Below are 14314 nucleotides of genomic sequence, written 5' to 3'. Positions count from 1 at the left end.
CAGGAGTCCAGGCCCCCAGAACCCTGCTCCCTCAGAATTCTAGGCCCCCAGGCCCCTCCTCCCTAAGGCTGACCTGACCACTCCCCCTCAGTGTGGGTATCTTCCTGGGACCCGGGTGAGGCTGGTCTGGTCTCTTCTGGAGTGGAGGCTGTCTGGGGTGAGCTGGATCCCGCTGCCTGAGGGGCCTTGGTTTTGGTCTGAGGAGGGGGAGTGGGGGAGTGAGCATGCAAGGGGCAGGGTGTGTGGGAGAATGTGGGGAGGTGAGCCACAGGAGGCAGGAGTAGACTTTGGGGGCTACAACAGACCCATATCCTCCTCCCAGTACACCCTCCCACTGCTGGTCAGGGGACAGCGGACCTTTTGGGGAAGCTGTGGGGCTTCATCCCCGCTGCTGCCGCCATGAGGGCCGCCCTCGTCCTCGCTGCTGGAGTCTGGCCCTGCCATGAGGTACCTGGGGAAGGAATCAGGTCTCAGACAAACAGGATGTCCTGTTCCCTGGGGCCTGTAGGGAGGGTGCTCAGGGTCACACGATGGCCACTCTCCCAGCTGCCTCTTCCCTGCTCTGGAAGGCCCCGCTGACCCCGTCACCCCAGCCACACACACAGGAGAGAGACCAGAGCTCCCCTTGGCTGCCCTCTCTCCTCTTGCGGAAGAAATGCCCCATTTCAGAAAGAAGAAAAAAAATCAGAAATAATGTTCCCCTTTGAGAATCAAAGTCAGTTTCTCTTTGGGAGAATGCCTACAAATTAAGGGAAAATTCCCAACAGCAAGTACATTTTTAAAGACCTTGGCACTATGTTCATGGTCCTTAAGCTGCTGACACTCCAGGAAAAGAATTCTCCTAGTTCTCATAATAACAACAGCTAACACTTATACGGGATTTCCTATGTGCCAGGCACTATTCTAAACACTTGACAGAAGATGGCGGCATAGGTAAACACCGGAAATTGCTGCCTTGCACAACCACTTCAAAAATACAACTAAAAGACAAAACAGACACCATCCAGAACCACGGGAAGGCTGGCTGAGAGGAAATTCTACAACTAGAAGGAAAGAGAAAAGCACACTGAGACTCAGGGGAGATGCGGAAGTAAAGTCCAGAGGTACGGAGGCGCACGCAGAGAGGGCTGGCAACGGAGGACAAGGTTGTCTTTTTCAATCAGGAGGGAGTCTCAAGCTCCTGATGGCTCTGAACTCCAGTTCCGGGTGAGTCTCTGGGGACCCAGACTCATACAGGGAGAAACTGGATTGTCTGGCATTGGGCAGAACTCGAGGGCAGCTTTCTCTCAGAGGTGCTTGCAGCGATTAGCGGGACACTGAGACGCGGGGCCTCTTAGGGCAGGACTGAGGATCAGCCATAGCTGTTTGCTCCGCCCTGTTGATTCCCGGAGACCCTGCCCCACCCAAGCTGTGCACAGAGACTTTTGCATATGAATGGCCTGGCCCTTGGCAATCTGAAACTTACCTAACAAACTGCAGCTGGGTCAGAGAGACCCAGAACTTCCAAAAGAAGGCCCAAAGCCCAACAGCAGCTTGCACTGCTTCACAGCTGGGCCTCATCTGGGCACCTCCAAACCCCAAACAAAGAAGGGGAATCTGCAGATCTCTCTGTAGCTCCTGCTGGGTAGCCTCAGGCAGAGGCTAAATTAGCACCTCCTTAGATCCAAGAGCCAGTGTACCTAGTGGTCAGAGTGGGACCATCCATATTACAACTCCTCAGATCCATAAGCGACACACTCAGGGGCAGACTCAGTGAGCACCAAAGCCCCACTGAAGTAAGTCTTGCTCCATAAGGGTGTCTCCAGCACAGAAGTTCTCCCACTGTAGACACAGCTGATTCTCACAGCCAACTGGCCTGGAGGTCAATTCCTCCCTGTGATCCTACAACAATCAAGGCTTAACTACAACAAGACTGTGCACAAAGACCACAAAAGGGTGCACCAAGAGTGTCCTCCTCAGGTAGCTGGGGAGGCTGAACCACTGGGCCCTATAGGACACTTAGCACAGAAAGCCACTCAATCAACACAGGGAAGCAACCAAAATGCAGAGACAAAGAAACAGGTCACAAATGACAGAAATGGAGGAAAGCAAACTACTGGATATAGAGTTCAAAACCACGGTTATAAGGTTTTTCAAGAATTTTCTAGAAACCGCTGATAAATTTAGTGAGACCCTCGAGGATAGGAAAAAGGACCAACTAGAAATTAAGCATATACTGACTGAAAAAAAGAATATTATACAGAGTTCCAACAGCACACCAGAGGATCCCAAGAATCAAGTCAAAGATTTGAAATACAAAGAAGCAAAAAACACCCAACCAGAAAAACAAAAAGAAAAAAGAATCCAAAAATATGAAGATAGTGTAAGGAGCCTCTGGGAGCCTCTGGGAGGCTCCCAGAGGCTCCTTACACTGCGTACCAACACCGCGTACCAACATCCGAATTATGGGGGTGCCAGAGAGCAAGATATTGAAAACCTATTTGAAGAAATAATGACAGAAAACTTCCCATACCTGGTGAAAGAAATAGACTTACAAGTCTAGGAAGCTCAGAGAACCCCAAACAAAAGGAATCCAAAGAGGACCACACCAAGACACATCATAATTAAAATGCCAAGAGCAAAAGACAAAGAGAGAATCTTAAAAGCAGCAAGAGAAAAACAGTCAGTTACCTACAAGGAAGTACCCATATGACTGTCAGCTGACTTCTCAACAGAAACTATGCAAGCCAGAAGGGAGTGGCAAGAAATATTCAAAGTGATGAATAGCAAGAACCTACAGCCAAGATTACTTTATCCAACAAAGCTATCATTCAGAATTGAAGGTCAGATAAAGAGCTTCACAGATAAGAAAGAGCTAAAGGAGTTCATCACCACCAAACCAGTATTATATGAAATGCTGAAAGGTATCCTTTAAGAAGAGGAAGAAGAAGAAAAAGGTAAAGATACAAATTATGAACAACAAATACACATCTATCAACAAGTGAACCTAAAAATCAAGTGAATAAATAATCTGATGAACAGAATGAACTGGTGATTATAATAGAATCAGGGGCATAGAAAGGGAGTGGACTGACTATTCTCGGGGGGGAAAGGGGTGGGGGGGTGCAGGAAGAGACTGGACAAAAATCATACACCTATGGATGAGGACAGTGGGGGGGGGGATAAGGGCAGAGGGGGGGTGGGAATCGGGTGGAGGGGAGCTATGGGGGAAAAAAAGAGGAACAACTGTAATAATCTGAACAATAATGATTTAATTTTTTAAAAAAATAAAAAAAATAAACACTTGACAAATGTGGAGTCACGGAATTCTGAGGTAGTTGGTATCTTAGCCCCATTTTACAGATGAGGAAACTAAGGCACAGAGAGATTAACTACTTTGCCTCAATCCCAGGGCAAATTACGTAGCAGAAGCAATTGAATGTGTTGGCTTTACTTTCATGGTACGCACATGAAGACCATCTGCACATAATTTGACTTTTCCAAAGCTGGTGAAACCCTGTTCAGGTAAGTCACACTCAATGGACAGCACTGGCTTGTGGGAAATTCAGAGAATTTAAAGTGTCATAGTTGATTAAAGAATCAATGGTAGGCTTATAAGACTTTTCTTTAAAGTGTTTGGAACTAAAAGATTTTAAAAACTCAATTTGTGATTATTGTGGGGAGAGCCATCACCCGGGAATCTTCCATCATCAACTTTTAAAAATATAAAGTGCTTTCTGAATTTAATTTTTTTGGTCAAAACCCAGTTGCAAAAATAAAAAATGCTATTTGCAGCCCGGCCGGTGTCGGCTCAGTGTCTGAGTGTCGACTTATGAACCAGGACATCATAGTTCAATTCCTGGTCAGGGCACATGCCAGTATGGGGCATGCAGGAGGCAGCCAATCAATGATTCTCTCTCATCATTGATGTTTCTATCTTTCTCTACCTCTTCCTTCCTCTCTGAAAGCAATAAAAAACAAACAACAACCAAAAACAAAACAAAACAAAAAAACCCCAGTTGCAGACCTAGCACTGTCTATTGCCTTTTCTTGAGCAGATGATCCAAATCCAGTTCCTCTGTCCCTAAATAGACCACATCCATCCCATTTCTATCCCCGAGGCCCCGGCCTCCTCCAGGTCCCCACCTGCAGCCTGGCCTAGACACTCCAGCCCCACAACAGAGCCTGCCCCTCCCCCTCCCAAACCTTCCACGGCTCCCTGCTGCTCACAGAGAGACCCTTGGAGCCAAGTGGGTTTCAGAACTTTGAAATTTTCAGATTTTAGAGATATACAGATTGCTACATACCACCCCCCTTGCAGAAGGAGGAAGTGCCCTGTAAATCAGGCCCATGAATATTTCTGTAAACAATATGATGACATACTTAATGGAATAAAGGTCACACATAGCCTCGAATCAGCTCAAGATGATCATGCAGCCAGTGTTTGTGCTAAATCCAGAAAAACACTTTTGGCTTCCAGAGGTGTCTGGATTCCTGAACTATAAATGTGGGGTCTGTGGACCTGGACAGAGCCCTGCCCTGGCCAGGCACTGGAAGTCCTTTCTGAGCTGATCCCACCACTTCTCAGCCTCCACCTCCACCTCCAGCTCCCTCCCCCACCCCCCCAATAAGGAGTCTCTCAAATACAGCAGGCACAGCCCCAATTCTGAACACACTCAGGTCTTCTCTCCCATGGAGTATAACACAAGTCTCCCTTCTGAATCATGGGCCTCAGATCTGACCCTGTCCTTCCCCAGCTCCAAAGCCTTCCATGGCTCCTGCTGTCCCAGCCTCATTTTCCTGCCACTTCCTGCCTCCCACACAAGCGGAGCCCACCTGCACCTCCTCGGGGCAGACACCAGGCTGACCCCAACTTGGGCTCCACCCAGCAGGCTGTGTTCAGCCTGGTAAACTCTTCTCATCCTTGAAGACCCCTACACACTGCGCTTTCTCCTTGGGCCTTCCTCCATACGTTTTTTTAGATCTAATATTTAAAAATATATTTTATTAATTTCAGAGAGGAAGGTTTACAGAGAGGAAGGAAGAGAGATAGAAACATCAATGATGAAAGAGTATCATTGATGGGCCGTCTCCTGCACACCCCCTACTGGGGATGGAGCCTGCAACTCAGGCATGGGCCCTGGCCAGGAATTGAACCGAGATCCTCTGGTTTAGCCTCTGGTTCAGCGGTCGCCAAACTTTTGGACCTCATGGATTACCAGTGGTCTGTGGACCTCCAGTTGGCGACCACTGTCTGGTTCATAGGTAAACAGTCAACCACGGAGCCATACCACCGGGCATCCATACTGTTTTTTATTTGTTTGTTTTTTGTTAATCCTCACCTGAGGATATTTTTTTCCATTGATTTTTTTTTAAGGGAGGGGGAGAGACAGAGAGAAACATCGATGTGAGAGACACATCGATTGGTTGCCTCCCACAAGCATCCCAACCAGTTCCGGGACCAAGCCTGCAACGAAGGTACATGTCCTTGACTGGAATCGAACCTGTGACCTTTCATTCCACAGGCCAACACTCTAACCACTGAACCAAACCGGCCGGACCCATACTGTTTTGTAACAAGTCTGGCCCATCATCAAAGTGAGAGGCCTTGTCAAAGGCAGGACCTGATGGTTGGGTGCCCAGCATCTCATGGGCCAGCCTGACACCAAGCAGGGACTTCAGGTCTTGCTTTAAATGAATCTACCCTCAACAATAAAGATAAATAAATTTAAAAATTAAGTAAGTATAAAATAAATTAATCTAAACAAGCCCCAACACTTCTCCGCCCCTAAGTCTTGGCACACACTGTTTCTCTAGCCTGCAATGTCCTTTCGTTCTCTGCTAAGCAGACTTCACAGAGCCCGCATGAGCCCCCCAGGCAAGCCATCTCTCCCTCCTCCACGACTCCTAGCCCATGCCTCCTTCTCTCAGAAGTCAGCTCACTCTGGTCCAGGCCCACCGGTGTTCTCCACTAGCAGGCTCCAGTCTGATTTCTCTCCAGATCCCTAGCATTGCCCAGCCCAGGGATGAGGAGCAGGGTAGGCATGTGTATATGTATATACAGACATATACACAGGTGTGCAAGGAGGCCTCACCTCCGGGAGGGCAGCCGCTGCCGCATGCGGTGACAGTCCAGCACCCACTCTTTACGCACAATGCGACCTCCGAGGCCTAGGACCTGGCCGTACTTAGGGGTGTTGGCAAAGGCACAGCTGTGGGGAGCAGAAGGGAGGGTGTCAGTCAGGTGTGATCTGAGGGATAAAAGAGAAGAGGGAGACAAGGAGGACAGAGAGACGGAGAAGAGACGAGTAAGAGAGAAGAAGAAACAGATACGGGAGAAACAGGGAGACAGAAGGAAAGATGTACAAATCGGAGAAAAGGAGGCAGAGGATCCATACAGAGAACTGAAGAGACGGAGACAAAGACACACACAGGCAGACAGGCAGAGAGAGAGAGAAAGCAGGATGGAGACAGAGGCGGAGGAGTGGTAGCAGGAAGGTGGGAAGGAGGAGGTCACAGGCCTACATGAGGTGGGTGCTGTCTGGGGTCCAGTCTGGCCGATACTTGGCCCCGAGCTCTAGGGCCTTGTCCCGGAGCTCCGAGCGGAAGGGGTTCTGGAAGCCACTCAGCACCACCACCACGCCCTTAAGGATCTTCCCCATCTCCTGCGGGCCAGCTCGGGGTGCCCTGTGCTCCGTGCCTTCTCCTCGGGGCTTCCCTGGCACTGCCCCCCGTGCTGGGGCAGGGGCTGAGGCAGTGGCAGGGGTAGAGATGGGTGCGGACACTGTGGAAGCCAAAGAGCAGGTTCAGTTAGCACTGCTGGGACTAAACCCCTCGTCCTTCCTCCCTCAGCTCCAGAGTCCCAGCCCCAGTCCGCCCCACCCCTACGACACAGGAACCCAGGCCCCTGTGGGAACAAGGAATCCAGTTTGCTCACATTTGGGTCTCTTGCGGGCAGGTGGTGAGGGCTGGGCTGATGGTTTGCTGGGGGTCTTCCTTTCTTCTTGATTCAAATCCAACTTCCTCTTCCCTTTGGGGGACTCCTGAGGCTAAGCGGGGTGAGATGAAATGAGGCCTCTAGCTTCTCTCCTCCTTCTCCACCCGTCAGGGTCTGATGATCTCACCTTGGAGGTGCTGCCTACTGCCCTGGAGGCTGGAGAGGTTGAGGAGGTGGCACTTGAGGCCTGCAGTGTGGCAGCTGCATAGCTGGGTCCCGCTGGGTCACTGGTTGTGGCTACAGAGGGAGAGAGTGGAACCAGGATAAGGCTGGGCCCTTGGGCCCTTTCAGTTCCTTTCCATGTGACAGAGGGGCGTTCCCAGCAGAGACCCAGGAGGCCAGGCCCCCAGCCTCCTCAGACCCAGGAGTCTAGGTCCCAACCCTGTACTCACTCAGGCCTGATTTTCCACACTCACCAGTGGATGTCTTATTGATCCGGCTGAAGAAGAGAGCCCCTGGTCTCAGGGAGCTGGCACCCTCATCCTCCTCCTTTACACGGAATTGGCCAAGCTTGGTCACCTTCTAAAGTCCCAGAAGGTCAGTGCAGTGGGTGTGGACTGTTGGCAGGTGGGGGAGAAGAGAGAGGGAGAAGGCTCTGGGGGTGGTGGGTAAAGCTTACCTGGGGTGAAGCCTCTACCTCATCTTTGTCTGGAGGGCTGTGAAACCGTACAAAACTCAGGCCATAGGGGGAGTCCTGGGAAAGAAGGGGTTGGAGTCAGGGAATCTGGCCAAGGACTGAAGCCTGGCCCCAAGTCCCTTTAACCTAGGGAACCCTCTCTCTGGCTCTTGCCTCATTTAGGGAGATGTCTGTATGAAACTGTGGACAATAATAACATCCAGCTGTTACGGAGCCCTAACTCTGGGTCAGCACAGCTCTGAGCCCTTTTACATGCATTAGTCCCGTTAGCCGCATAAGCAATGGGCAAGTGGGATGGAGGGAGTGCTGCGTGCCACTTCGGGAATACAGAAATGCTCCAGGCTCTTTCCCCCTCCGCCAGCTGGATGCAGAGCCATAGATGGGAGGAACCTGGGTCCCTGGATGACCAGTCAAACACCCCCCAGGACAGTTCCCCGGTAAGGATACCTCTACTGTGTGGTGTCATCACCACGTGGGTCTTGTAATCACAGCTTAGCATCCTAACTCACAGCAACCCATAAGGATCAGGAAACTGAGACCAGAAAGATTAAGTCACTTGCCCAGAGTCACACAGTAAGAAGTGGTGTAGCCAATTTTAAACCCAGTGTCTGACTTCATTCTCTTGATGTTAACTCCTAGGCCCACTCTCCTAGACCACCTCTCCAACAAGTCAGCTGTCCCCCTCCCCCAGCTCCCCTCTGAGGTCCTACAGTTCACTGTCCAAGACATCGTCCAGGAAACAAAGCCTCATATGAGGGGGAACTCAAACCCATTTCAGGGACGGCCTCCTCATGGTCCCATGGGGATACCAGCTGTCCAGTCCTCCCAGCCCACTGTGACTCATACTGGCCCCTCCGCTCTCTCCTCACCCACGACCAAGACCCTGCACTCCCCGCTCCCACCCTAGGTACCTTGCTATAGGGCTGGCTGCAAACAATTTTGACTCGGTCCCAGCGCTTCTCAGCTGCTCCCCGCACCAGCTTCTCAGGCCCAAAAAAGCGAACACGGTTGGGGTTGGAGCCACTTCGGCTCTCAGAAGGGGACATGAAAGACGAGGTGACCAGAAGGACCTGGGAGAGGGCACAATAAATGAGGCTGGCTCCTTTAAATGATGCATCCTAGGGGCTGGGAAGAGGGCAGGGGGCCCGAGACAAAGCTAGGGAGTCGCCAGACCCAGCTCACGCCCTGACCTGCCTCAAGGTCTCTAGACTCTTCTCCTGTTTCTGGGCCTCCGGTCAGCCCTTCCCTGACACAGGCCCCAGAGGAAGCCTTCTGTGTACAGATCTGAATTATCCTTCTTAAATTCTTGCACAGAGCCTTCCATATCTGGCCATATGGCGGGGCTGCACGACCTAAGGAACGAACCCTCCCAGCAGAGAAGATTCACGATGACTGGCACAGCATTCAAGCACCTTTTGGAAATGCAAGGCCGGGTCAGTGGAAAGGCGAGCAGTTATCAGAGGCCAGAAATGAGAGAGCTGTGCCAGCAGGGGGAGCTAGAGACAGGCTGCAAGACTGGAGGAGGGAGGAGGATCTGCTCCTTGTAGATCCTGTGAGCATCCCCCCCCCCCCCCCCCCCCACAAAGCCCTACACACACACCTCTGCTTCTGCAAGTGTTCCTTCCCAGGGCAGCAGAGCAGTCCAGTTCGCACTTCCTAGCACTTGCAGAACCTGCCTCATCCAGCCCCTCCCAGGGTCTGAGTTTCAGCTCTATGGAACACAACCTCCAACATCTATGTTTCAATCATTCCTACCTTTTCCTTTTGTTCCCCAACCCTAGGGGAGCAAAAGGCAGCAGCAGTCCCTGCACTTGCTTCTTCATCATTCCTTAGTCTTCTTGCCTCATCAGTTACTAATTCCCTCTGTTAAAATAACTGGTGTGGCCGAAACCGGTTTGGCTCAGTGGATAGAGCGTCGGCCTGCGGACTGAAAGGTCCCAGGTTCGATTCCAGTCAAGGGCATGTACCTGGGTTGCGGGCACATCCACAATAGGAGATGTGCAGGAGGTGGCTGATCGATGTTTCTCTCTCATCGATGTTTCTAACTCTCTCTATCTCTCTCCCTTCCTCTCTGTAAAAAATCAATAAAATATATTAAAAAAAAAATAACTGGTGTGGTTTCAGCCTCCTGGTCGGACCCTGACTGATACAGTGGGTGGCACTGATGTGGTTTTTGTCCTAGTGCTGACCCTGGGTGGCACACAGAGCTTGATTTTAAAGGGCCCTTGGGGGGCGGGGGGGGCGGGGGGGGCAGCGGGGAATAGAAGACCAGGCCTGCGCTCCAAGCAAGGAAGAACAGTAGCTCAGAGACCACGACCAAACCACATAGAGCTGGGCTCCTCCTCCACGAGTAGGTCAGGGGAAACGTGCCTATGGAGAGAGTGGGAGCCTTCGCTCTGGAGGACAGCAGAGAAAAGATGAAAATTTATCTCTGGACAACTCCTAACCATGAGCTTGTCCTCTCAAGGAGTGGAGCAAAAACTCACACTAGCCTTCTGCATGGAAAAACACAAGCCGAACATTGTAAGTGGTCCCGGGTACACAGTGTTGTCACCCGACACCAGGGCAAATACTCTTTGGAGGAACGTACTTCAAACCCAGTCCTCCAAGATCTCCCATAGCTACCTTCCCGAAGAACAGAAGTTAACACACACACACACACACACACACACAGGCACACACACTCACACATAGGCACACACAGGCACACACACGCACATGCGCACACACACAGGCGCGCACACACAGACACACACACACAGGCATGAGGAAACAAGCTGCCATGACTTAGGATCAGCAGGAACCACAAGATGCAGAACAGACCCACAAAGGCTGCATATATTGAAAATATCAAACAGACAATATAAAAGCATTTGTAATAGTTTAAAGAAATAAATAGACAGGATGATGAAGGAACAAATAATAATCAAAACTGGCCAGGCAGCCCTAACCGGCTTGGCTCAGTGGAGGGAGCATTGGCCTGCAGACTGACGGGTCGCAGGTTTGATTCCGGTCAAGGGCACATGCCTGGGTTCCAGGCTTGATCCCCAGTGGGGGGTGTGCAGGAGACAGCCAATCAATGATTCTCTCTCATCATTGATGTTTCTATCTCTCCCTCTCCCTTCCTCTCTGAAATCAACAAAAATTTTTTTTTTAAAAAACTGACCAGGTAATTTTGAAAAAGAATCAGAGCGTTCACACCCAACACTAAGGGATGAACCGTGATTGGTCAAAGCAATCAAATTCCCTCTGCCGATGGCTGGTCCAAGGAAGTACACATGACCCACTTCTGGCCAACGTGATATTAAGAGGGAAGTCGTGCGGGGGCTTCTGAGAAAGCTTTTTCCTTCCTCATTAAAGAAACAGAGGTTGGAAGAGCCACTGAGCGTCCGCCATCCCACTTTCTCCAATTCCTGCTTTGCATGCTACGAGGTGATGGATGGAGCAGCAGCAATCGCGAGGGCAAGTCCAAAAGAACCAAGAAGAGCCAACCTAGCACTCTCACTCTGACTCTGTTAAGCTGCCAGATCAACTCTGGGTCAGCCTGATGCTAGCCTTCCCTCCTGAGGAAACAGTGAAGAGTCTCATGCAGGGAGCTAATTTTAGGGTGGTCTATTCAGTTACTTCCTCTCTTTCTAACTGACAAGCTGTGAAATTAGAAAACAAAAGCCTTTTGCTAAGAAAAACATAGGCTACGACTAGATGTCTTTTTGTGCTCTGATTATGAAAAGGGAACGACAAAGAAAATTCTACAGAAGCCTTGACTATAATTGTTTTAAAAGGCCTGATTATGAGCTGATAGAGGTGCTGAATTTATCATCTAGTGACTAAAATTAAGGAGAACTCAAACTGTGGTTGGTGGCTGCTCCCCATACCAGGAGGTAGATTTCCTCTGAATATACTCTCCTCCCATTCCTTGTAAAGAGAAAACTACTCTAGTTATCCGGCTGCTTTATTACCCAACACTATCTATAAGGTTCCAGGATTAAGCTATTACTCTCTGGATGTGTTAGCCTCAAATGCTTACACATCTTTTGGAGATGTGTAAGCCTTTGTAGAATTTGAAGGGGGGGAAAAAAAGAATATGTTGTCCTGGCTGGTTTGGCTCATTGGTGAGAGCGTCGGCCCATGGACTGAAGGGTCCCAGGTTCAATTCCGTTTAAGCGCACGGCACGTACCTCGTTGCAGGCTCCATCCATGGGCGCAAGTGGGAGGCAACCAATAGATGTTTCTCTGTCTCTCTTCCTCCCTTCCACTCTGAAAATCAATGGAAAAAATATCCTCTGGTGAGGATTACAAAATAAAAGAATATGTTGATGTTGTAGAAAATGGTATTACCTATTACAACGTGTGCCTTACACTTGACTTGTACAGCAGGTCCTCGAATAACATTGTTTCATTAGCATGTTGATGAGTTGCCAGGGTCAATGCACTCAAATCGCAGAAAACTCTCTTGGATATCAACTAGTCTGTGGTAAGATTGGTTTTGTTACAATGTCATTTCCTTTCGCTTATAGTCACAGAATCTACTGACCAGGTTAAGTGAGGATTTACTAAGGTGACATCAACGTTGACTAGCCCTGCTCTGCCCTTTTTCCTTTACTTTCTTGGCTTTTCCAGCCCTATCTAGTCTCTTGGTAGAAGCCAACATTATTAGCCCCAGTCTTGGCAAAGTATATTCATTAAAAGATAAAACCCTGAGTGCCTGGCCGGTGTGCCTCAGTGGTTGAGCATGGTCCTATGCACCAGGAGGTCATCCCATCGATTCCTGGTCAGGGCACATGATTTCAGAGAAGAAGGAAGAGGGAGAGATAGGAACATAAATGATGAGAATCATCAGAAACATCAATGATGAGAGACATCAATCGGCTTTCTCCTGCACGCCCCCCACTGGGGATTGAGCCCGAAACCTGGGCATGTGCCCTGACTGGGAATAGAACTAACTATGGTCTCCTGGTTCATAGGTCGACACTCAACCACTGAGTCACACCGGCCAGGCAGAACTTTTTTTTTTAATAGTCCCAAAGACTGTTAATTTTGTTAAAAGAGTTAAAGAGGCCACTAGAATAGGTGACTCCAGTGCCTTAGAGAGCCTATGTAAACAATCTAAAATTCTAAGCCAGGGTCAATGCACTCAAATCTCAGAAAATGAAATGCAAGAATAAAGACAGCCAATTAAAATTTAATCTGAGAAAATTAAACTCAAGAACAACTACCATACAGCCAAAATAACTAGATTTCCCTAAATAAGACAACTGTTTAAGCTACAGCCAATTAAATAATTTCTTTGCTTCTGTGTTTCTCTATAAAAACCTCTACCCTAGCCCAGAGAGCACCTCTAGTCATTTTCAGTTTTGGCTGCCCGATTAAAATCATTAGCTCAAAGGAACTCTTCAAAATGTAATGTGCCTCAGTTTATCTTTTTACATCTTATATAATCTTGAGAATGTTTGTTAAAGAAAAATGTGATTTATTAAAACCTACATTGCAGAATAGAAAAGGCACTTGATAAAATTCAACACACATTCATAAAAAATACCTCTAAACGAAGTGGGTTTAGAAACGAATCTCCTCAACCTAACAAAGGACATTTATAAATAAATCTACAGCTGACATCACATTTAATGGTCAAAGACTCAACACTTTCCCCCTAAGATCAGGATCAAGACCAGGATGCCCACTCTCAGCATTTCTATTCAACACTATATTAGAGATACTAGTCGGTGTGATAAAATGAGAAAAAGGGAAAAAGAAAAGCATGAAGAATGGAAAGGGGAAAACTTTTTATTCACAGACAATATGACTATGTAGAAAACCCCAAGGGATCTACACAAATCCCAAGGGATTCTCCTGTAAGAATTAACAGTGAATTTATCAAAGTCACAAGATACAAGGTCAGTATACAAAATCAATTGTATTTTTATTACACTATCAACAAATGGAAACTTTTTAAAATATTATTAAAACAGCATCAATAATTTAGGCAAGAATCAATAACAGATGTTAAAATTAGTAAGTACAATTTGAGGAGTAACAAGATATTTATATAGTCTCAAAGTATTTCTTCACATGATACAACCTTAACCAAATGATCAGTTAACATCATCAGTAATGAAGCAAGTAGCATGTACCTCACAATCTGATGCACTGAGAAGAACACAGCACTTTTGTGGTATTCTGACCCAAAGTGTATAACCTAATTTAATCATGAGGGAACATCAGAGGTTTTGTACAATGGGTGATGTTTTACAAAATCCCCTGACCTCCATTCCTCAAAAATGTCAATGGCGCCTGGCTGGCACGGCTCAGTGGTTGAGCATCGACCTATGAACCAGGATGTCCGGATCAATTCCTGGGCTCGATCTCCAGTGGGGGTGTGCGGGAGGCAGCCAATCAATGATTCTCTCTCATCATTGATGTTTCTATCTCTCTCTCCCTTCCTCTCTGAAATCAATAAAAATATAGTTTAAAAAAATGTCAATGGCATGAAATACAAAGACAATGGAGGAACTGTTTCTCAATGAAAGGAAACAAAGGAGATGTGATGAGTCAATGCAATGCATGATTCTGAATTTTCTTTTTTTTTTTTTTTATATATATTTTATTGAGTTTCTACAGAGAGGAAAGGAGAGAGATAGAGAGTTAGAAACATCGATGAGAGAGAAACATCGACCAGCTGCCGCCTGCACACTCCCCACTGG

General features: G+C 48.2%; 1 protein-coding gene across 5 annotated transcripts in view; it reads right to left on the bottom strand.

The window, feature by feature from the left end:
- The window catches only part of XRCC1 (X-ray repair cross complementing 1), a 35506-nt gene that overhangs the window by 2046 nt on the left and 19146 nt on the right, over window positions 1-14314 (bottom strand). For 2 of the 5 annotated variants that reach the window (XM_059666306.1, XM_059666307.1), the window contains exons 4-12: window positions 8525-8683; window positions 7596-7670; window positions 7393-7498; window positions 7104-7213; window positions 6917-7028; window positions 6505-6763; window positions 6075-6191; window positions 358-451; window positions 74-197 (exon numbers count right to left, since the gene is read on the bottom strand). In XM_059666306.1, the coding sequence (XP_059522289.1) occupies window positions 74-197; window positions 358-451; window positions 6075-6191; window positions 6505-6763; window positions 6917-7028; window positions 7104-7213; window positions 7393-7498; window positions 7596-7670; window positions 8525-8683 (1156 nt within the window). The remainder of the gene's footprint in view (window positions 1-73; window positions 198-357; window positions 452-6074; window positions 6192-6504; window positions 6764-6916; window positions 7029-7103; window positions 7214-7392; window positions 7499-7595; window positions 7671-8524; window positions 8684-14314) is intronic. The other 3 variants (XM_059666305.1, XM_059666308.1, XM_059666309.1) reach the window with 2 other exon arrangements.

This window comes from Myotis daubentonii, chromosome 15 (assembly GCF_963259705.1).
Source record: "Myotis daubentonii chromosome 15, mMyoDau2.1, whole genome shotgun sequence".
In the NCBI taxonomy this organism is placed as follows: domain Eukaryota; kingdom Metazoa; phylum Chordata; class Mammalia; order Chiroptera; family Vespertilionidae; genus Myotis; species Myotis daubentonii.
This window is presented reverse-complemented; position numbering and strand designations above follow the sequence as displayed.